The 24,649-nt window shown below is 47.2% G+C and overlaps 1 protein-coding gene across 1 annotated transcript in view; it reads right to left on the bottom strand.

Moving 5' to 3' along the window:
• Positions 1 to 24,649, bottom strand: part of CCBE1 (collagen and calcium binding EGF domains 1) — a 226,127-nt gene that overhangs the window by 25,375 nt on the left and 176,103 nt on the right. The window contains exons 3-5 of the mRNA XM_040632463.1: positions 9,569 to 9,621; positions 4,834 to 4,968; positions 2,444 to 2,596 (exon numbers count right to left, since the gene is read on the bottom strand). Of these exons, the coding sequence (XP_040488397.1) occupies positions 2,444 to 2,596; positions 4,834 to 4,968; positions 9,569 to 9,621 (341 nt within the window). The remainder of the gene's footprint in view (positions 1 to 2,443; positions 2,597 to 4,833; positions 4,969 to 9,568; positions 9,622 to 24,649) is intronic.

Below are 24,649 nucleotides of genomic sequence, written 5' to 3'. Positions count from 1 at the left end.
GTAAAATTCCTGATCTCTTGGACTTGCTCTCTCACACAAAAACGTCCTGTGTGTTACACTACAAACATTTTAGAATTCATTTCTCAGGGAAGGAAGCAGAGGACTATGGTCTCAGGACTGGCTTAACACAACACACTGCTCACTTTAGAGACGCAAGGGGAACTTCTCCCGCCCCAGCTCTGCTGTTGGGCCCCCGGCTGGGTCTACACGTCCAAAGCACAAGGCAGGAAGTGAGTGCCTCCCACCAGGCCCACCTGATCACTGTGCTCTGACAAGAGCCCTCCCTCCAGTACCACACAGGGAGGCCATCTGAGACCAAAGAACACGTACGTTTCAGTGGAAAACTCTTCCACTGTCTCTGAAAGTTCCAACCAGCTTCTCTGGCTCTGAGGTAAAGGCCGGGTCTTGGGCAGACCACTCACCACTCCCCCCTCCCCCATCCCCTCCCCCGGCCAGGAGGGAACTGCTCATTTGGGGATTCCCTCCTATCTAATCCCACCCTGACCCTGGAGCAGTAAGCGTCGCTGGTTGCGGATTCTGCTCGACGCTGCCCTTCATGCCCAAGTAAACAGGTTGCGCCTGAGCAGAAACGTAAGGCACAGAGACAATTGGGTTGCCAGGCTGAGTGGCTCGCACAGCCCCTGGGCTTCCTGGCTCAGAGCAAGGCTGCAAATTCAATTCCAAGATGAAAACTTAGAAAGCTGCTTTGTTGTGGCTAATGTTCAAGTTGGCCCACGAATTAATGTCAGTAGCTGAAAGGCTGCACCTCATTTTTCAAAGGATTATCTCCTTTTAATAAAGGAGACGATCAAATAGGTAAGTCACACTGTCCGGCCCCTCCCCCACCTTCTCCACCAGGGGACAAAGATGAAGTGATTTTAACTCTGAATTAAAAAAAAAAAAAAAAAAGGCCTGCAAACATTTTTCCTCAATCAACCCTTCTGCCCAAAAGACTGTTCACCCCTGTTTGGGCACACAGGCCTCCCATGCTTTAGACTTTAAGAAGTGTCACCAAGCCCTCTGATTCATGTACGTTCTTCCAGATTGCCAATCCTGAGCTGGCTCCAAACACATTTTGCATCTACTGCTAATACGTGGTGGCTTCCTCATAACTCAACCTGGTTGTTCTCAGAATTTTGCTTTGTAGTTTTTCCATGTGAGGCAGCTTGTCCCCCGGCTATTTGCAGTCCTCAGCTGAGGGCAACTGTCTTCCACTCCTTTTGAAATTTCAGGCTACACCCAAGGAATCACCACCTCCCGAGTGCCCAGACCGTGTGGCCTTCTCAACTCCCTGCCTTCTTGGTACAGGTGATTTGCCCAGGACCCCCTTCCCCACTCAGAGATGCCCAAGGCCCCCAGCCAGCCTCTCCAGACAGACAGCATCCTGGCCCCTCCCAAGGAGGGGCAGGGAGGAGCTGTGCTCCGAGCACAGTAAGACGGGAGCAGCTTCCTGGCCCATGAGTGTTGGATACAGGAGCGCAAGGGCTCCTTCCTCCAAGTTTAAAGGAGTGACCCAACATTCAGGCTGATCGTATCCCTGAGTGACAGACATATCACTTGAATCCAGTTGACGTCATGTAGCTCAAACTCTGTGAAGGCCAGCTTTGAACCCTGCTGCATTTCACTGTGGACTGTGTTTGCAAAACACAATGAAAGCCAATGACAAAATACAAGCATTGATCTTTGGATTTAGACAAAATGTCTAACAAATGGGTATAAAAACGCCTGAAGACTCAACTTTTGTTTTTATGCAATCATAAACCAAGTAAATCGTTCTGGGCAGGCACAGGGCACGGACTACGTTAAGCAGCACTGATGTACGCGGTTACCTGACGCGGACATGTTTCCCATCGATATTCAACCCGTTCCCTGGGAGAACACAGGATTTCTGGCCCCTTCTCTGCTCATCTGAGTGTGGTCCAAGCACATAGCTAAGTTCTACTGGTTTCTGCTTGAGCACACCACCTCCACTTGGTGGAGAGCTTCCTCAAATACGCACCAGCTCGCAACCCTCACTGCTCCACTGGGGCTCGACCTTATGTCCTACCCCTCCCCCCCCCTTTTTTTTAAAGATTTTATTTATTTATTTGACAGAGAGAGAGACAGCCAGCGAGAGAGGGAACACAAGCAGGGGGAGTGGGAGAGGAAGAAGCAGGCTCCCAGCAGAAGAGCCCAATGTGGGACTCGATCCCAGAACTCCGGGATCATGCCCTGAGCCGAAGGCAGACGCTTAACGACTGAGCCACCCAGGCGCCCCAGTGTCCTACCCCTCTCTTAACCCAGATTCCACCTGCCCTTCGTGCAAACGTCTCTTCCTGCCCACTGCTCCCGTTCTTGCTGCTCATTTTCAGGTTGGCCCACGAATTAATGTCAGCGGCTGAAAGCCCCGGCGGGCTCCCAAGGGCCTGCCTATCTACGGGGTAACGTCACTTGCCCTACTCACCAGTGTCGTTGGGGTATTTGTCTCCCCTGGTGCACGTCCTCCCGTCGTCCTCCTGGATGTAACCCTCCCGGCATTCACAGCGGTAGCTGCCCACGGTGTTGATGCACGTGTGCGCACACAGCGTCTCGTTGCTGGTGGCACACTCGTCGATATCTGGGTTTGGACCAAAGGCAGAGAATGCTCCGTTTTAGAGAACTCTCTCCCCACACAACAGGTGACATTCAGCGTGGCCCTCCCATGAATGTGTGCAAAGGACCCTTTGCCAGCCTCGATCAGAGAAGGCTAGAACAGCGCAGGATGCTAAAAACAGGAGCCAGCATGCCCAAAGTGCCTCAGGCTGTGTCACCACCGCGGCAAGCTGATTAGTGATGGGGTTTCCGGTTGGGGCTCTGCCACAGCCAGGTCATGTGGCCTGGTGCAGGTGCTGCCAGCCCTCCAAATTCCCATCTACAAAGCATGATAACAATGCCGGCCCGAAATACTTGGCTGGGCTCCTCAGAAGAAGAAATGAGTTGACAGCAACACACTTTGAAAATCAAGCATCAGAGCCATGATTTTCTGCAAGGACCTGAGTGGGCCAAGGGTTTTTATGTCCCCCCACCCCGTGGTTACAGCTCTAGGCTCTGAGCAGCAGGATGGTGACCCAAGGTTGGTTAGGAGTGGCTCCTTCCTAGTTGAGAGAGATAATGAAACCTGAGAAAAGCCACTTCTGGCGAAAGAAAATAGTCACGATGGGTCTCATGGAGAGTTTTCCCCAGGAAATTTCGGTGTCATCAATGACCCAGACGGACTGCCCATGAGCTGTGGAAACGAGCCATGAGACCATCAAACAAGTCACCAGTCGGAGTCCACATGAACTGTGCACATCACAGACTCGCTCCCCTGCGGAGTGGGGCGGAAACAAAACCGTTTCCCACCAGGGGAAGAGAGGGAGGCTCCGGTCTGTTTCCTGCTCACTGGCTGAAGACATCAGGTGGCAGTGGGGGGCGGGGGGGACATGACACTCAGTCCTGACTGTGACCATGTGGGAGGCAGACAGAGCTCAGCCCTGCACTTTGGGACGCTGACAACGTCCCAGCCACTCCCTGGACCGGCTGCCCGGGACCCACCTCTGGCAGGCCCCTGTGTGTGGTCATTTGGACATTACCCTGGCAGTATGTACTACGTCATCCGCGGATTAAGTGTCACAGCGGCATTCACCTGTGCAATCGTTCAGGCTGAACACCTTTCTTCACAGGCCTCTGCCCTACACCTAAGTGTGAAGCTGCGTCTCCTGTCTGGAGGGAGGATGAGGTTGAAAGGAGAGAAACAGAATTCTTAGCAGAACGCTAGTTTTGTGGAGCCCCAAATGGGAAGCAGAGTACCGTGGCTTCCATAAACTGAAAGAAGAGCCCCTGCGCCTGGACCTCAGAGAGACAGAGTGGTGTGCCATGTTCTCTGCAGGAGGCGCCATTGGTCCCGACCCCAGTCACTTAGTGGTTTCAATCCTCTTCTTTGTCAGTGTGGAATGCCACCACAGGTGCCACTGGGGAGCAGCTAGGAGGCTAATATCTAGACCTTCTCTTCAACTAGAGCCCCTGTTGGGGCAGAGAAGGAGGGGCCACTCATCACAGCTCGCTTATTCTCCCCTTGGGACCATGTGCCTGGCTCCTCGCTTCATCCTCCAGCTGATTCTCAAACTTGCCTGTGCATGGGAGTCACTGGAGACATTTGTGTAAATGCAGATTTCTGGACCCACCCTCAGGCTCTGGAAGCGAGGCCAGGAATCTTTTTGAAAAACAAGAACCTCAGATGTTTCTGAGGCAGGTTAGCCACGGCCTGACCACACTTGGGGACACATGGCTCCAGGCGACAATTACCATCACCCTGTCTTAGAAACGTGAAGAGGGCATGGCTGGCCAGTGAGGGAAGGACCCTGCCGGTGGCGAGGGATGGGGCGAGCTCGCTCAGCTGCAGTCCAGGTGGCTGGCTTCAGCTCCCTCTGACTCACTTCCAATCTGCCTGCCACATGGGCCCGTCCTCCTTCCCGCCTCGCTGCCTAGCCTTCCCCGAGGAGGGGGAGTCTCGTCTGTGTTTTGACGTTTCTGCCCACTTATATTCTGTTTGACGTGGTTCTCGTTTCCGCTTGACAATGCTCCCCTTCTCCCGCTCTCGTCTCTCACTGCCTGGTGGACCCTGACTGGCACCAGCTCCCTGAAGAACTCCTCGGCCACGGCTGCTTTGATCAGGGCAGTGACGGCTGGCATACTATCATCTGAGCGTCGGGACAGAAAGGAAGCGGCAAAGATCAAAGCAGCCCCGGGGAGCTGGCCCCACGGGTGGAGAGCAGCCAGCAAAGGCCAGCACCGCCGCCCCCGGAGCCGGAACACGAGCGCGTGACGCCCACACACCCAGGCAGTAGGGCTTCTCGCGCTTCCGGTGTCGCTCCCGGTCGTAGCGGAACCCCGGGTAGCAGGTACACAGCACCCGGCCGAAGTTATCGGTGCACTGCTGCTCACACGGTGCCTCGGCGCACACGTCGTAATCTGAAAGAGACAAGGGTGCGCGCGCATCAGCCACAGTCGCCCGGCACATGGGGGCGGAGACGCTGCGCCTGGGTCTGGGACGGGCCTCCGGTGCTCTGCCCAGAGCCGAGACACGTTGCTGCCGACATTTACGGGGGTGGTGGGGGGGGATAACTCCTGGGGCCACAGGCGGCCGCCGCATGTCCTGTGGTCTGCCACTCATCTGGAAAGCAAAGGTGCTCTGGATGGCCGGGCCCTGCAGCGGCACCCGGGGGCCTGTTCGGGCTTTTCCACCAGATACGGTCAAGACAGGGAATTCCTTCCAGATGAACACTAAACAACAGTCGGCCCTAGTGAGGGGCGAGGGCACCATCGCGTGAGGGCTGGAAGTCACGCAGGCCAGGAGGAGCGTGAGGGAGGCTTTGGAACAGAGCTGGTGTGAGGGATGCAGGGCTGGAGCGCGCGAGCGTGCGTGCTTGTTGTGTGTATCCTGCCTGCTGAGGAGGGGCTGCGAAGGACTGGAGATCTCTGGACTCCCTCTTACTTGAAAAGAATGAAAGCATCTCCTCCTCCCAGTCCTTACAAACTGATGTTTAACAAGCCTCTGAAGGGACTCTGGCTCTAAGTCAGGAGCTCCGGCTGCACATTTACCTCCAGACTAGATCCAGCATCTCGATCTCTGCGCTATCTTCCCTAGGTGCTCACAGATCAACGATCCTCGTGCACGGAGTAAGCCCGGCTTTGCTCCGCCGCATAGGAAGGTGGAATGGGTGGGTCTGTCAGCCTCCGATGCAGGCGGGGTCCGTGTGACGAGGATCGTGCCTTTCTCGTGAGGACCTGGAAAGCTGCCCCTGCTAAATCCTCTCCCCTGCAACTGTGATGCCAGGTCTGCTTTTCCTGCCAGTGTTTCCTGCCAGTCAAACATGGTTTCCTCAGCTACATATCACCTCTGGACAGCCAATGTTGTTTTTTTTTTTTCTTTAAGATTTTATTTACTTATGGGGTGCCTGGGTGGCTCAGTCATTAACCGTCTGCCTTCGGCTCAGGTCATGATCCCACCGTCCTGGGATTGAGCCCCACATCAGGCTCCCTGCTCAGCGGGAAGCCTGGTTCCTCCCTTTCCCACTCACTCTGCTGGTGTTTCCTCTCTCACTGTGTCTCCCTCTGTCCAATAAATAAATAAAATCTTAAAAAAAAAAGATTTTATTTACTTAAGAGAGGGAGAGCAAGAGGGAGGAGACTCCCCACTGAGCAGAGAGCTCGATCCCAGGACCCTGAGATCATAATCTGAGCCAAAGGCAGATGCTTAACTGAGCCACCCAGGTGCCCCTACGCAGCCATCGTTTTGTGCTCTGTACTTCTTCTCTTGCTCCCGTGCTTTGCCCTATTTGCGGAATTCTATACTCTGTCCCAGGCCCTAGGCTAGGAGGCATGCAGCAGTATGCTGAAGAGTATGGGTTCTGGAACCAGCCCTCCCAACTCTGCTACTATCTCTGTAACCTCAGGTCCTTTAGGCTTCATCCTCTTACCTATGAAATAGGGGTGACAGTAATACTGCCTTTATGGTGCTTTTATGAAGGTTAACTTGGATGATGCCTTAAGCACAGTGCCCGACACACAGTAAAAGCTTAACCTGCTCTTCTGCTGCCTTCATTACTAGCTCTTACTATTGTTTGGTTATCTGGCAAGGACTGTGTCCCCTGGAGTAACTGGCACTACTCTCTTCCTACAGTTTATGCTCAATTAATAATTGTTGAGCTAGAACAAATCACATTATTCTATCCCCTGGCCAATCACAATAATACAGCAGGGCTTAGCAAAATAGATCTGGTTGGCAACCACTACTCTGCTCTGCGGTGGTAGGGCAAACGCAGCCACAGATAATACTTAGGTGAATGAGTATGGTTGTGTTTCAATAAAACTTTATTTACAAAAATAGGCAGGGGGTCAGATTTGGCCATGTGTGTGTGACTTTTGACTTAAAACAAATACGAGGTAACCACACTCTTTTAAATTGCACCTTCTCAGCACATGTGTTTAGAAATTCTAGTCTCTTTATTATTTGCCAATGTGGGTAGGCCACAGTACCCAGATATTTGGTCAAGCATATTCTAAATGTTTCGGTAGAGATATTTGTTAGGTGGGATCAGCATTTAATTCGGTAGAGTCTGAATAAAGCAGATTCCCCTCCAAAATATTTGGTGGGCCCATTCAATCAGTCGAAGGCCTTAGTAGAAAAAAGACTTCCCCTAAGGAAGAGGGAATTAAAGTGGCAGACGGCCTTCTGACTCAAATTGTAACTTTCTTCTGGGTCTCCAGCCTATCCTACAGACTTTTGATTTGCTAGCCTCCACAATCTTGTCAACTAATTCCTTTAAATAAAATAAAATAAACCTGTTCCTCTGAACAATACACTATCTGTTCCGAAATTCTACATTTATACTTTGCATTCTTGCTAATGGGAATCTTTATGACTAAAGAGATCTTTAGTAAGAAGCCCACGCACGCAGACTTATTCCCACAGATCAAAACACTTAAGTGTTCTAGCGACAGCAACAGAGCAGAAAGTTAGTTACGGCAAGGCTATGATAATCGCAGGTGTCTCAGGCTCCACTGAGGGTGAGGGGAGACTACTTTCAGGCTCTGATGTTTGAAACCACAACACCTAACACATTTCAAGAAACCCTAAGTATGTGGTATCCATGTAATGTGTTTTTATTTAGGCTGTGCAATGTCTTTAGCTGGGATCTTAAATTGACTGGCCTAAACTTAGTTTTCTTAGTATCTGCCAAATTGAAATATAAAGGACACAGCTGCAGACTGAGGAAAACTGGCTTATAAAAGAATGCAATTATTTTGACCTTTGTGGGGTTTTTTCCCACCACGCTCTAACCAACAGAATTGGCTGGCAGTGAGAAATTCAGTCTCAGAGACGCCCAAGGCCACATAAACCATCTTATGTAAAGTGATTTCCTAACCAACCTTCCTAAAGCAGCTTTTTCAAAGGTCCCAGCTTGGTTTAATGAACTCTTCCACCCTTTCACCGAAGACAGAAATATGCAGGGGGGATTCATTTATTTCTGAGACGAAGAAACTGCTCTCGATGAGATAAAGCAACATGATTTGGCTTGGCTGGGCTTCTCATCCTTCACAGAGCCCAGGCTTCTTGGGTGACAGGGAAGAAACCTATTTCTCATTACCCACCCACCTCTCCCCGGCCCCAGGCAAACGAATCTCCCGCTCTCTAAACAGTTCTTAGTTTCTCTGGACCAGCGTGGGATCTTTCGCAGCTCTCTTCCTCCTACTTGTCCATGTCCTGGGCAGCCCTCCTTGATCAGCCAGCTGCCCCTCCTTCCTGAGACCACCTCGGACTGCCCTGGTCCTCTGTGCTCCGTGCCTCCTCCAGACACTTGCTGCCCTGAATGCCTCTACCACACATGTTGTGGTTATTATTAAAAACAACAGCAGGAACCACCATTTATCAAGCACTTAATAAGAGCCAGCTTCTGTTCCAAGTACCTTACATGTGGTAATACTCTGAAAACCACCATGAGTCAAGTACTAATACCTGCCCACAAAAACTAAGGTAGGATGTATGTTATGGACTGAATCCATGTGTCCTCTTGAAATTCACATCTTGAAATCCTAACCTCCAAGGTGATGGTATTGGGGGGCTCTGGGGGGCGGGGCTTAGATCATGAGGGTAGAGTCCTCATGAAGGGGCTTGGTGCTTCTATACAAGAAACCCCAGAAAGCTCCCTCGCCTCTTCTGCCATGTAAGGACACAGCAAGAAGGTGGCTATCTGTGAACCAGGAAGCTCTCACCAGACATGGAGTTTTCTAGGATCTTGGTCTTGGACTTAGCCTCCAGAACTATAAAAGAAATAAACATTTGTTGTTTAAGCCACCAGACTATGGTATTTCTGTTACAGCAGCCAGAATGAACTAAGGCAATACGGAAACTGTAATTAAAATTCAGGTCTCTCTGGGACGCCTGAGTGGCTCAGTTGGTTAAGCAGCTGTCTTTGGGTCAGCTCATGATCCCAGGGTCCTGGGATCGAGTCCTGAATCGAGAGCCTTGCTCAGTGAGGAGTCTGCTTCTCCCTCTGTCTGCCGCTCTTCTGCTTGTGCCCCCTCTCTTTCTCTCTGACAAATAAGAATAAAAATAAAATCTTTAAAAAAAAAATTCATGTCTCTCTGATTCCATGCTGTCCATACCCTGTCTCCCCGGCTTGAGGGTGTGGGCCTTGAGTGAGGGCTGGGCCAAGGTCTGACACTGCTCTGTCTCCTCAGTGCTGGCTGAGCACAGGGCTTGAAGGGGCTATGAGTTTAACATATGAAAAGCACAGAGAGAGGTCCGGAAGGTGCTTGTGTTCTGTGTATGAAATGCTGATTAGGGAAAGACAGCCTCTTTACCTTAAAACCCGAAATACAAGAATTGCTCAAAATATGTGTATAAGTTGTGTAATGATTTAGTGATCAAACTGGAAGAACTTAATGCCAGAAAAAATGAAATTACATACAGATAACCCACATACATTCTATGTACATCCGAACTTTATAGACACCTAATGACTAGTCACAAACAAGGTAAGAAGACATAATCTTTTATATTACATACCTTCTGGGATGCATTGTCCAAGAACAAATTTATACCCTTTGCAGCATTTTTTCCTAAGAGACAAACAAAAACGTATTTTAAATGGGATGTTAGATTAAAAATATAATTCTTCTCAGTTACTGAAAGACTTGTGCCCAGGAAAAAGGTCTAAGGGAAAGAAGGGGAAGTGTAGTTTTAAGGGAAGCAGAGATAAAAGGGGAAATATCAGTAGCACACGGCCACATCCTCCTTATAGCAGGATGCCTCTTTCACCACATAATATATGAAATTAATCCCTTGAATCCTATGAAGTGGATTAACACAAAGACATCAAGATACTTAGATGATCAGAGGCCTACGGGACATAAAGGAAGTTTGAAGCTGGCCAGGCCCCTCAGCCTACAAGCCAGGGATTCACATAACTTACTAATTATAAAAATTAGCTAATAAGTAATTATAACATAATGATGGCTAATTAAAATAATAATTAGTTCCCTAATTATTATTAAGACTGAGGCTGGAACCCAAGCATTCTGACTCCCATTTGAGTGCTTGCTTTATACCTGTACCACATATGGTACTGAAAGGTGTCTAAATTATCTGAATTAAAAAAACATCAAACAGGCAATTCATTCACTCATTTTGAGAGAGAGCACGTGGGAGTGGGGCAGAGGGGGGAGAGAGAGAATCTCAAGCAGACTCAACGTTGAGCATGAAGCCTGATGTGGGGCTCCATCTCACGACCCTGAGATCATGACCTGAGCCAAAATCAAGAGTTGGACACTTCGGGGCGCCTCGGTGGCGCAGTCATTAAGCGTCTGCCTTCGGCTCTGGGCGTGATCCCAGCGTTACGGGATCGAGCCCCACATCAGGCTCCTCCGCTATGAGCCTGCTTCTTTCTCTCCCACTCCCCCTGCTTCTGTTCCCTCTCTCGCTGGCTGGCTGTCAAATACATAAATAAAATCTTAAAAAAAAAAAAAGAGTTGGACACTTAGCTGACTGAGTCACCCAGGTGCCCCAACAAACAGGCAATTCTAACAACAATTTCCAAGACTTGTATCTCTGCCTGAGGCAGAGAAATGGTGTCATCAGTTCAAAATGTAAATCTCCACTGGAAAGATTATGTCTCTGGGATGGAGTTGTAAGCTCCTAACAGACCAACCCCCTGTAGATAACTATAAACTCTGGACAAAACAGAAGCAAATCACCACCGGTAGGTTATGGTGAGTAAAGAGAGGCAGGCAGGATTTAAGAGGAGAGTTGAAATTTTGAACAAGGGACCAACCCAGGCTAAGTTTCCTATTTTTTAAGGCTTTAGCCTATCACTGTTGCTATGTTGTGTGGAAAGCTAAAACACAGGGGACCCATGGTGTGTTTTGGCTTGATCCAATGGAGGACAAACCTGGGGCAACCAGAGGAATGAAAAATTGAGGGAAACCCTGGAAAGGAGAGTGCTAGAAAGGGGAGCCTTAAATTCTGCATATAAATTCTTCCCAAGCTCTGGTAAGCCCTGAACCACACCTGTGAGGAGCAGACTCAAAACATCCCGGCTAATTACAACGCAGGCTTGAGCTGTAGCCTACCATGAGACGGTTTTCATATTACATCCCACCAAGTTACTTGCCTGCTAAAGGAAAAATACCAACACTTCTTGGATGACTAGAACAGGATCCAGGGTCTCCACAACAACTTGTACGTTGAATGTGACCCATTGTCAAGGGAAAGACAATCAATGATGCCAACTCCAATTCCAGATGTTGGAATTATCAGACACAACGTTAAAGCAGCCGTTACAACTATGTTTGATGATATAAAGGAAAATACACTCGTAATAAATGAAAAAGTAAGAAATCTAAGAGAAATAGAAACTATGAAAAGAACAAAATAGAAAAGCTGGGAAATATATCAAATTAAAAAAAAAAACCATCTTGCTGGACGGGTTTAACAACTGAGTGGTGACAGGAAGTGGGAAAGAATTAGTGAATTTGAAGATATAGGCACAGGAAATTACCTAATTTAAAGAGAAAAAAAAATGATTAAAAAAAAATGCACCATACCTCAGGGACTGGTGGGACAATTTCAAAAGCTCTAATGTATGGTATTTGTCTATGTGCTCCGGAAGGTGAGGGGAGAGAAAATGGAGCCAAAACCAAATTTGAAAAATGGTTGAAATATCCCAAGTTGATGGGGCGCTTGGGTGGCTCAGGTGGTTAAGCGTCTGCCTTTGGCCCAGGTCATGATCCCAGGGTCCTGGGATTGAGCCCTGTGTCAGGCTCTCTGCTCAGCGGGGAGCCTGCTTCTTCCTCTGCCTCCCTCCCTCCCTGCCCCACTCACGCTTGTGCTCTCTCTCTCTGAAATGAGTTAAAATCTTAAAAAACCCTCAAGTTTAGTGAAAAACATAAATTTACAGACTAAAGATGTTTAGCAAACCTGAAACAGGTTAAATATGTACAAAAAATGTACAAAAAAAATGTCTAGAGACATCATAGTCCTCCTGCTGAAAACTAAAGAGACAATCTTGAAAGCAGGCAGAGAGAAAGTGCACGTCTATAAGCGTGTGGCCATGCACTGCTCATCAAAAGCGATGGTAACCAGAAACAGTGGTAGGACATCTTTTACATGCTGAGAAAACAAACCAGCCTGTCAATCCAGAATCCTATACCTGGTGAAAACACACTTCAAGAATGAAGATGAAATAAAGACGTTTCAGATTAAAGAAAACCAAGCATTCATCACCAGCAGAGCTGGGTGATGAGAAACGATAAAGGGAATTCTTCAGAATAAAAAGGGTACCGGGGAAAACTTGGATCTTTAGGAAGGAACGAAATGCCTCATGCATGGTAAGTGTCTGCGTACATATAATAGGCTATTTTTTTCATGCGTAATTATTTTAAAGCAAAAATTATGCTACTGTCTTGTGGGATTCATAATGCAAGTAAATTTAACAAAGAGAACTACAGAATTAAAAATGGCAGGGTTGTAAATGGATCTACATGGTCACAAAGTGTCTACACTGGGTGTGAAAGTGTACAACACTGACATTTCCACTGTAGCAGACATTCCCTTTGTTCTCCATCTCTCTAGCCTCATTACTCTTCCCTTTCCTCCCATTCTCGCCCAGCTGGGCTCCTGGGAAGCTTCCCTTGACCACTTCCAAAATCAGTATGTTAATTCAGAGGCTAAGAATTAACCTGGGTGCGGTGAATTTGCAAATATCCAGAATATAGCCCAAGATCTTTTGCATTGACTATAAAGGTTAAACTATCATTATAAAAAAAAAATCAAACGATTTCTTTGTAACCATAAGAGCAATCACATTCAAGTTTATTCCCATTGAAATACTGCTCTCAATCATTTGTATTTGGACATGCTTTCTAGGTGGACGGGAAAGGGAGTTAAATATGGCCCAACGACTGGGAAGTGCACATTGCCTGCATTCTATCGATGCTTCCGTGTGGGTATGTGAGCACATGATTTGTATGTTGTAGTGAATATGGGGGCATGAACCACAGATTTGGGAAATTAGGCATTATCCGGGTCCCAAAGCAAACTCCCACCTTTGTCAAATGGTCCAAACCTTCCACGAGGTAAACAAGGCCTTCTAAGAAGAATCTGATACACTTAAATGTATTTTTCCATCACATTTTAGTAAGACAATAATTTAACATTACTTTCTACATTTACAAATTAGTATACTCTAGTTATATTATTGGTCAAACCAATTTTATTCTTTTTAAGATTTTACTTTAAGTAATCTCTACACCCAACATGGGGCTCGAACTCACAACCCTAAGATCAAGAGTTTCGTGCTCTCCCACTGAGCTAGCCAGGTGCCCCTGTCAAATCAGTCTTTGTAGACTGGTCTGCTAGGCGGGTTACCACTCACAGGAGAAACTTCAGCAATCTCTTCCTAAACCTTTTTTTTTAAAGATTTTATTTATGTATTTGAGACAGAGAGAGAGAACACGTGAGAAAGAGAGAGCATGAGTGGGGCGGGGTGGGGGGGAGCAGGGGCAGAGGGAGAAGCAGACTCCACGCTGAGAGGGAGCCTGATGCTGGGCTCGATCCCAGGACTTTGGGATCATGACCTGAGCCGAAGGCAGATGCTTAACCAGCTGAGCCACGCAGGTGCCCCTCTTTCCAAAACTTTAAAAATTTATAAGAATTTTATTAAATCCATGTATAAACTCTATATAAAATGTATTAAAATGTATAAATGTATACAACTTACAAACATGTCTGGTAAGAACATTCTGAAGTCGCCTGGGTACAGCAGCACAGCCTCATTTCTCCCTGCAACACTTCTCATGTGCAATCCGACTGCGGTGGACAATCTTACTTCAAAAACATAATAAGTGGGCTTCCATCATAAAAACCAGTGGTATGTGGGATGCTCCCGAATCGGACTTGAGTGAAATAACGAAGGGTCCCCTCCCCCGCAAAGGACGCATTTGCCAATCTGTATCTGTACACTCTATATAGATTATTTTGAATCTTTCCTCAGCATATTTTGTTTTATGTGTGTATGTGTGTGTGTGAGAGAGAGAGAGAGAGAGAGATTGATTTACCGCTATGAAGGATGTGTGGCAATATCCAGAGTTTTCCAATTAGACATAATTTCCCAACATCTCCAACTGATTCATAATTTTACATGACAAGGGAAGCCCCTGGGGTAGAAATTTATGATTATTGTTATTTTTAACAGAGGTAGAGGATCTACCTTTACATTCCATGAAACTTACACTCTGTCTAGTTTTCCATGGCGTAAGAAAGTCCAAGTTCCTAACCACCAGAAAGAAAACTGCTTAATAGCATGTTCATTAACATTTTACAGCTCTTACTGTATTACTTGAAGCTGTCCTACAGAAAACCGTGAGGAGGAAGAACAGTACCCCAGATTATCTGAAACCCAAGGCAATCACAGGAAAGTTGGATGGAGGGGAAACACGTGTTTTTGATACATCTTAAGTACAGCAGCACATTGAAACATATGGTTCTATTTGTCTCCTTCTATTTAAATAGCGCACCTAACATACAGCCGCTGAAAAGTTCGATGGCATTTCAAAGTTCATGCACAAGGATGTAACTCTTACAACAATCTCTCTTTCCACGTCCAAGACAGCATACTTGGGCACTCTGATCTTGCTGAGCATTGCAAAGGCTTGGGATTATCCATTTAGGGGAGCCCAAAGTAATCTGTCATTTGCCTTTTTATGAAATCAAATAACAGTGATTGGATATGCTTTCAAAAGCCTACGGAGCTCTATCAGGAGATCTAAGCTTCAGAATGGCCATGCTTCATTTAAATACCTGCTCAGTTAAGAATTAACTTCCCCTTGGCCATTTTTTTCTTAATTGCATACCTAACACCATCTCTCTGCTTGAGAGAAGGAATTCTGAGACTCCAGGGTACCTTCCTGCTTTTGCAGAGTTCCAGGGAAGACTGCGTTATGTTGCATGTTAAACACCCATTCAACATAAACCACCATTTAAAATAAACAATGAAATATTCCGAAGTATAAAAAAAAAAAAAAACCACTGGCCGCACATGTCATGCCATTTCGAAGATTGATTACAACATCATTTGTGTATAACGAAGTCAAGAGAGCCAAAGTGAAATCTCCCGCTCATTATGCAAGCACAGACACTTCTTAGACCGAGCTACGAACATGGTGGTGTGGTTTTTATCTTTAAGAAAAACAAACGAAGATGGGAAAAGCTCATGTGGATTCTGGGGAGACGGTCCTTCTTAATCCGCTTCATGTGTCATAGCTGGGTTTTCCAAATGCGAATGCTTTTCTCGTTTCTTGGCGAGGGGAAGTGGTGATCAGAGGTGGCTGTTACATAGAAAGGGCAGCATCCACTAATCAGGAAAGTCTGTGGAGGCTTCCCCTGGGTGCCCCAGGGCATTAACACACATACAAAGTCATAAATAAAAACAGTGCATCAGAGATCTATCCCAGCAACCAAGTGTGTGTGAGAGCTTTTGGAAGGAAAAATGGAATCAGGAAAACGATGATAGAGATACCATCATCGGACTGGGTGCTGTTAGCAGGTTCTAGAAGAGCATTAAAAACAAAACAAAACAAAACAAAACAAAACAAAACTGCCTATAGAATTAGAGGACAAGAAGGGGGCTTGAAAAGTCAAGTGAGTTATAAGGCAAGAAATATTTCAACACTTGCTCCACTGCAATCGTAAATTTTCCTAAGATTTATTTGGGGTGTCCTTTGCATAGCTGTCTAGATATGCACGAGACGGAGAATTTTTTTTTTTTTAAACGAGAGAAAGAACTGCACTGTTTAGAGTATTTTAGGGTTCTCTGGGCCAAGCTACATGCAGCAGATGGAGCAATGGCTTTGGGGTCAAGCAAATTTGGTTTACAATCCTGGCTCTGTCATTTAAAGAGCTTGCGATGTGACCTTGGGCTCATTTCTTAAAAAACTCGCTGAGTTTCAGATTCCTCATGGATAAAAGATGAATAATAATATTTGCTTGCAGAATTATCCCAGGGATTACAGATAATAAAGGTACCTAGCACAGGGCCTGGCTTAGGGCCGGACAGTGTTCTAGCTGCAGCTTTATAAACACAGCAAGGAAACAGCAAGAGCCACTCTTAGATGCCTTCGTGTTACCGCTCATCTCTTCCTTCCACTTCTTATTCAATGGCCGGTATCTTCTTCCAAAAACAAAAGAGGGGGAGGGGAGAAAGGAAGGAGGGAGAAAAGTTTTGCTTTCAAGATGTTGCAAAAGTAGTATTTTTGGCCTCTTCTTTCACATCCCAAATAATGGGACTAAGAAAAACACAAGGTCAAAATCCATGGATTAAGAACATGATTCTAATATGGAGTCTAATAGGAATATGGCCAGTAGATGGGAGAATGGGAAGTTAATTTTTTTAAAAGATTTTGTCAGAATGAGAGGGGGAGAGCGAGCCTGCAAGTGTGCATGGGCAGGGGGAGGGGCAGAGGGAGAAGCAGGCTCTCCGCTGAGCAAGGAGCCCATGTGGGACTTGATCCCGAGCCCCTGGGATCATGACCTGAGCCGAAGGCAGAGGCTTAACTGACTGAGCCACCCAGGTGCCCCTGGGAAGTGATTTTGCAGAGTGGAGTAGCTTCAAATCTACAAGCATCCAGAGGTTACCATGGAGAAGCCAACACCCTGCAGAACCCCAGCCTGACTTAGGAATCGTACACACCAGGTCCCGAGGAAAGGGCAGGCCAGAAGAGAGCAAGACATTCTGCAAGCGTGGTGAGAAGCTGGACTTCCCGTTCCCTCCCCGCCCCCAGGCACCCTCTGTCAGCTACCCTGCATCCACCACTGCAAGGGGCAGAAGGTACAGTCTTCGGAGAAACGTGTACCCGAGAAGCTCAACGAGCAGATAATCCTGCCCAGGCACACAGAATTTCCAAACTTTTTTTTTTTTTTAAAGATTTTATTTATTTATTTATTTGACAGAGATAGAGATAGCCAGCGAGAGAGGGAACACAAGCAGGGGGAGTGGGAGAGGAAGAAGCAGGCTCATAGCGGAGGAACCTGATGTGGGGCTCGATCCCATAACGCCGGGATCACGCCCTGAGCCGAAGGCAGATGCCGAACCGCTGTGCCACCCAGGCGCCACCCAAACGTTTTTAAAGAACCCCTTCAACAGAACATCTCATTCCAACACCATGAAAGCCTCCTGCTGATGGCTTCTGAAGGCCAGCCAATGGCAGCTTCCCCACCCCCCAACCAGCCAGTCCTAAGTGGAGAGAGGCAAGGCTGGGAAAATGCAGACACCAGTATGCATGGTCTCTTTCCACCCCCTAATCCTGCCGTGGCGTGCCAGACATGGGGCCATGAGCGCCTCCTGCCAGGAACAACACAGCCCACCAAACGCTTGGGACCACATTAACGGCCTGAGGATAGATGGATGAATTGATTGATTTTTAAAGATTGTATTCATTTATTTTTTAGACAGAGACAGAGAGAGAGAGAGAGAAAGCACGAGCGGGGGGAGGAGCAGAGGGAGAAAGACAAGCAGACTCTGTACTGACCCCAGAGCCCAACTTGGGGCTCGATCTCACGACCCTGAGATCATGCCCTGAGCTGAAATCAAGAGTCAGTTGCTTAACTGCCTGAGCCACTCAGGCGCCCCTAAAGTCCTGAGGATTTAAAAATGGTCCTGAATTTCTTCGTAAAACTCCTGTAAGAAAGCTTTCCTCTTTCTTTCAGCCTTCTTCTTTTGCCAAAACTTTTATTGAGCTTTGCATGACTTCACATGAACTACTAGAATTCCTTTTATACCAGATGCCCTGAGAACAAAACCCAGTAAAATGACTCATCTCCCATCTAGGCATGCGTGGTTCCAGCCCTTTCACCAGAAAGTGCTTCTCCCAGGCAAATCGAGTTAAGATCATGTTTACTCTGGCAATCAATTAAGGTAGAAAGAAAAAAAAAAAAAGAAGCAAACAAACCTACCTATTTATTCATCTACAAAGCATCTTGTTCCTGCCAAATCTCAGTGAAAACATGAAGAGAATCATAAGGAGTATGTTACATATAACACGCTCTCATATGCACCATTACTGTTGGTCAAGATCAAATGTGGAAAACAGCGTGGCAGTTCCTCAACAAATTAGACACAGAGTAACCACCTGACCCCACAAGTCTACGTCTGAGCACATACCCGAAAGAAATGAGAGCAAACTCAAAACAGGTATTTGTCCACAGCAACATCGTTCACAACAGCCAAAGGCACAAACACCCCAGATGTCCCTTGACAGATGAATGAATAAAACGTGATACACACAATGGAGTATTACTCATCCTTTACAGGATGTTCTGACACGTGCTACAATATGGATGGAACTTGAAAACATTAAGCGAAGTGCAATCACTCAAAGGAACGAATATTGTACGACTCCACGTACAGGGGGTACCTCAAGTGGTCAAAGTCATAGGCAGAAAGTCGAAAGATGGTGGCCGGGGGCTGAGTGGGGAGGGAATGGGGCGTTGTGGGTAAACGGGTACACAGTGTGAGTTCAGGAGGATGAGAAAGTTCTGCAGATGGATGGAGACAGTTGCACAACAGTGTGAATGTGCTTCATGCTACTACTACACCTAAAAATGGTTAATATGGTAAATTTTATGTGTATTTTACCACACACACACACACACACACAAATCAAATGAGGCGAGAATGCTGTTGAAGTCACTCCTCTAGCCAGTAACCCCCTGGGCTTACCTGATACCTAGATGGTATCATCTAGGTTTTAGTTCTGTGAATTACAGAACTTTTTTTTTTTTTGGCATGTGAAGATTATTCTTAGATGGGGCTGAGCTAACAAGCAGAAAGCATTTATCCCTACAGGCTGCAAGGGGTAATAATCTATTCATTCCACAAACGTTCATCATGTACTTCCCAGGAAGACAGAAGAGCTGGTGGTGAAGGTCCTGGCCCTGGGGGATGACCTCCCACGTTTGAATCCAGGCTCTGCTGCTTTCCAGCCGTGGGACTCTCGACAAATGACTTAAAGTCCCCTTAGCTTGATGTCCTCGTCTGTAAGATGCGATAGTAACGGTACCCACCTCCCTGGCTTGGTATGAGGGGTCAAGGAGTGAAGAAGCCTGCCGAACTCAGTACGGTGCTGGCATACATCAAACACAAAACCTAGAAAGAAATGGGCTGGTTTTCCTGTTGTGTCCCCACTCCAATGCTCGCCTTCAAGGACGCTGGGGTATTTTAGGGCGGCGGCCCCAGGAAGTGAGCAGCTTGCCACAGTCTGACTGCCCATTGGCTTGGCTTTCAGGGAGATGCAGCCTCTGTGACTGCAGTTCAAAAGCCAGTGTCTTGGCTGTTTCGTTTCCACGGTCACTCCAGCACAAAGCTGATCTTATCGGAACGCAGGAGAAGTGAAACCCTCTCGGGCCACTAACACGTTCCATTCCCCTCTCTCTGACCAGCGTAATCTCTGTTCTCAACGATGAAATGCATGCACATGACCCGATCTTGTACTGTTTGCTCAAAGCTGGCCCAGGAACTCCTGGGAGGTGCAGACAACAGCCCAGGGCTGAGAACACGTGTGGCCACCTTTGTACGTTTCTGCCAGCACCTCCCTGTCTCCCTGCCCTGTCAGGGTTCTCAGACGCACATGGTCAGCGACCTCCGCAGAGAGCTGCCCGGAGTCTGCTCGGTTCCTGGAGACGAGAACCCAGGACTGAGCCACTGCCTCCTTGCCCCGATGCCAGTGCTCTCACCCAGCTCTCTTCTCCCTGGTCCCTCCTTCCTTGTCTCCCCCGAGTGAGTTCTCTGCCCCATCAACCCTCATCATCTTGCTTGCTGGCTGCCTCTTCCCTAATTCATTTGAGAAGTTGATCATTTCTAAAACATAAGAAAAAATAACAAATTGAGAGAGGTAGTTTGGCACTATCTTTGTATAAGAAACAATAAAATTGTGTCTGTGAGTGTGTACACACACACACAGGTTGTGAGATCTCTTCTCATTAAAAAAAGAAAGGTTGGGTTGGGTATTCACAGCTCTCTCTATGTGGGTAAGATGAAAGCTGTTCCTTGTGGGGTTTTTCTGGAGATAAAACTGACATAACTTCAGAGCAGTTTCAGACGCACAACATATGGATTTGATATTTGTAGACACTGTGAAATGATCACCACAGTAAGTCAGGTTCTTTTTTATGAGTTTTCTCACTTTCCTGCGATGAGCAGCTACTGATTTTTTAATAAGAGAAAATAAAGGAAATAATAATAATAATAAAAAGGGATCTTTAGGGATTTTTCGAGGGCGCTTTGGTACATTTCTAATGCCAGGCTTGGCAACGGTTTTGGAAGCTGCTGGTTTTGAAAGCTGGTGAAGGAGTCACATCTGCGAGCGCGCGTCAGAGCAGTGCCCACAGGCACCTGTCAGGATTTACGTCACCCAGAGACTCCTCAGGATTGACATTCTGGACAAACTTGACCAACTAGGTTTCAACCAAACTGCTCTTGGCCAAGTCACCGGGAACCAATATATGGCATTTATTAAGAAATGCCTTCTGGGATCTAGTGTATCGTTTAGAAGGATGTTCATTCTTTTTCTCACATCAGAAAACTGGTTTAATAGAGGTTTACCTTAGAGAGGATTTTAATACAACCATTTCCCCCATTCATGAGGCACATTTAAGCAAACGCATCTCTGCTGATGTTTATTACCATGGCTGCTAATTTTTAGAAGTGCCGGGAACCGTGAGTCGTGTCTCACTCTGGGTCATCATCCGTGGACAGCGCGTGGAGAGTGGAGGCTGTTCCTTGCAGCAATACAGTTCACCCTATGCAGTGACACCGTGGGGCCCTGGGCCCTAGTTGCTGCTGTGTTTTTATTCTATCAACCCTCTAACCATCATCCCAGGAACACCTGAATGGTTATTTATTTATTTATTTTTAAGATTTTATTTATTTGAGAGACAGCATGAGCGGGGTCGGGTCGGGGAGGAGGAGTGGAGAGAGAGGGAGAGGCAGGCTCCCTGCTAAGCAGGGAGCCTGACGTGGGGCTTGATCCCAGGACCCTGGGATCATGACCTGAGCCGAAGGCAGACACTTAACTGAGTTACCCAGGTGCCCCTGCCTGGTTATTAATAATCTGCTACAATGGCATTCATCAAGAAAATCATATCTTCAAGCACTGAATTATTCACGATAAACCAAACAATACAAGAAGTCATCCCTGGTTACCAAAACATCCTGAAGTTTCCTGACTGGTCCTCCGCCTTCTCCTCCCACCGTGGGCTTTCTCTGCAGCTCAGCCAGCCTTTCCTCCTGCTCTCTCTCCTTCAAAAGGTGGATTCAGCTCCAGGATTTCAATTCTGACCTCTCTTTAGGACTCCTAAACTGCGAACTCCTGGGCAACCTAGTTGCATTCATTTTGCTTGCCTGTATTTTCCAGATTTCCTGCAATGATTGGGTGTTAACTTCCTTAGTGAGAATGTGTTATATCTTAAAACTAATAGAAGAGAATTAACTTCTCACTGCGAAACTGGGGCTAGAGCTCAAAGGCAAAGAATCCACAAGCCTGTTTTTAAACAGAGCCTTCTATCTTTCTCCCTAGTAAGAGACCCAGATGGCCCATGACAGCTGCACTTCCAGAGGCCATGACTGCAGCAGAGATAGAGGTTTCTCCTTACCTACTTCTTGTCTACTGTAACAAGAGCCCAAATTATAGCTGGGTCCATAACCATCCAGAATAGAAGGAAACATTCCCCTGCCTCTCACCCACCAGGTACTGCCTTGGGGATAAATTGGGCCGCAGGAGTGAGCAGCAGCTGTGACGTGTGCAATGTTCAGGAATTACCTTTACACGGGAGGGGCGCATTCTCTCTCCCTCTCACCTTCCCACGTGTAGAGCACGAACACGGGAGGGCACCATATTGGACCTTAGCTCAACACTGGAGCAGCTCAAGGATGCTGTCCAGCCACCATATGAATGAAGGACTCGGGACGGTTTTGTGTAAGAGAAACTTCTACCTCGTTTAAGCTATTATTTTTGGTTTCAGCTTTAGGAGCCTAATATGCCCCGAAAGCTAAAACAACGGAAGGAAATGAATCTCTGGGAGCAAGGCTGCTGAAATGCAGGGTTAGTAAAGCCATGGAGAACACCCAGCCTTTTATTCCGCTCCAGGAACAACTGTGCATGGAGCCCTCAAGCCCTGTGAAATGCTGACCCTTGAAATATAGATGTCTGGAGCCTTCATCGTAAATTAACCAAAGCTAGAGACCTCTCTGCTTTGACAGGGCTACGACCCTCCTTTCTGCACGGCGGGCAGATTTCACTGGCACTGGGCCCCCTTCCCTGCGCTTCACGTCGTAAATGAGGCATCTCCAGGGAGCTCTCAGGCCAAGAAACATGTAGCTACAATTTCCCAATTCAGATTTCTGCCCACGGCTCTGTCCCTTGGGAATTAAATGAGGAAGTCTTAAAGCGGAGGGCTTTCCTTGTAAAGGCTTTCAAAGACGGAGGGGACCCAACCGGAGATCTTCTTTCTTAATTCCTCACGTGACCTATTCCTCACCTGCATCAAAGTCTTACGGAAAATGAAATACAATGGATGTTGATTCAGGTCTCACTTCATACATTACCGAAATGGGATTTCTACCTCTAAATCTAATTTACGGATGAGAGCAGGAAGCTTCTACTTTAGACACCCAGCTACACATGACCCGGGATCGCGGTAAAAACTTCAGATTAGCTAACAACTGGAAGCATTCAATTTGACTTAATTCAACCAACGCTTAATGGAGAGCTTCCCATATGCCAAGCCAAGCATTTTCCATAGATTGATTAAATTCGCATAACCACGCTTTTCACAGACAGGAAAACTAGAGCACAGAATGCTTAAGTAACTTGTTCAAATTAGTAGCTGAGCTGGACACGAATCCTAGCTGCAGGATTCACCGCTTCCTGGAATGGGGTGTGACAGGAGGTACGGCACGTGGCCCTTGAGGACAATCAGTGTGCCAGAAATACACCTTCGTAGCTCCCGAGAACACAAGACGGGGCATTAACAGCATCGTGACAGAAGTACACTGTGTTTTCCCAGCACGGATGAGAAGAGTCGCAACTCAACGTCAGAGGCTGCAGAAATGTGTCGCCCACGGGAGCTGCTCCTGCCCCAGAAAAATATACCAGGGCCCAGACAAAGGGACACTCACCCTCACCATATACCAGCCTCATCTCTAGCTTGGCCCCAAATCCAGTTTCTCTGTCTTGCAATCTCAGTTTCCCTCTGCGGAAAAATTCCATGTCCTTGACTGAGGATGGAGACCACTTTCCAGATGTCTCCCCCAAGCCCGAAACTCATGGAATCCGTGAGTCAGAGAGTCACAGGACAGGCCCAGAGGGAGCGCCACCGAAATATTTCAGGCAAGAGATTAAGACAGTGTCAATAGGGTAGCGGGAACTACAATGAGGACAGAGTTTAAAGAAATTTTGGAGGCAGAGTGTACAGGAGTTCTTAACACACAGGATGTAGAGAATAAGAAAAACAGAGAAGTCCAAGACCAGAGACTTCCCTCAGTGGAGCTGTCTGGAGGATGAGGTCACCATTAACTAGGGCAGGTTAAATGGGAAAAAAGCTAAATACAAGAGACTTTTATGGCGCAAATTTTGGGATGACAGAAGGTCTTATTTACCCTCGGTTTGGACATAGTGTTTAGGATGTTTGAGGCCTCAGGCAACTCCAGGGTGAGGCAGGGTCTTCGGAGGAACCGGTAAAGCTGAGCATCGGATAAAAACACCCAGGGAAGGTGTGGGCCAAGGACGGGATCTGGGGAGACGTCCTCCTGCAAGAACTGGGCCCGGGAGGGAAGCCGGAGAGAGAAAGAGGACTAGTCAGAGAAGCGATATCGAGGAAGCCACAAAAAGCCCACGTGAGCTTGAACAAATCACTGTCCTGCTCTGGGTCTCTGTTTCCCATTCTGGGAAGAAAGGGTCTTGGACTAGGGCGATCTTTATGATCTCCCCCAACCTCCAAATAGCCAGGCTGTCGAGGTGATGAAAATGTTCTATATCTTCACCGTGGTGGTAGTTATACGGGCGTAAACTTTGTCAAAACTCACTGTACACTTAGAATTGGTGCATTTTATTGGATGTAAATCAGGGCGCCTGGGGGGCTCAGTCGGTTAAGCGACCAACTCTTGATTTCAGCTCAGGGCAACATCTCAGGGTCGTGCGATCGAGCCCTGTGTTAGGCTCCACGCTCAGTGGGGAGTCTGCCAGAGATTCTCCCTCCCTCCCTCTGCCCCTCTCAGGCACGTGCGCCCTAGAATAAATATTTAAAAGAGGATGTAAATTATACTTAAGTTGGTTTTAAAAATTCCCAAAAAAATAATTTCTGGCTCCAAGTAATTACCATTCCATGCAAAATTATTAATGATAGCATGAAATACTCCATTTATGAGTATTTTTTCATTGGAAAAAAATACAGGTCAAAAGACATATATCCTCAGGCCCCGGGGTGGGTGGGGTGGGGGTGGGGGAACAGGCATGAATTGGAAGGAGCTGCTGTAAGAACTTAGTTTCTGACCATTCCAGACATTGGTACGAGTGAGCTGAGGTCTGGAGAATGCTTTAC

The sequence above is a fragment of the Ursus maritimus genome, unplaced genomic scaffold (assembly GCF_017311325.1).
Source record: "Ursus maritimus isolate PB19 unplaced genomic scaffold, ASM1731132v1 scaffold_18, whole genome shotgun sequence".
In the NCBI taxonomy this organism is placed as follows: domain Eukaryota; kingdom Metazoa; phylum Chordata; class Mammalia; order Carnivora; family Ursidae; genus Ursus; species Ursus maritimus.
The sequence above is the reverse complement of the archived record's forward strand: the minus strand, read 5'-3'. Positions and strand labels throughout refer to the sequence as shown.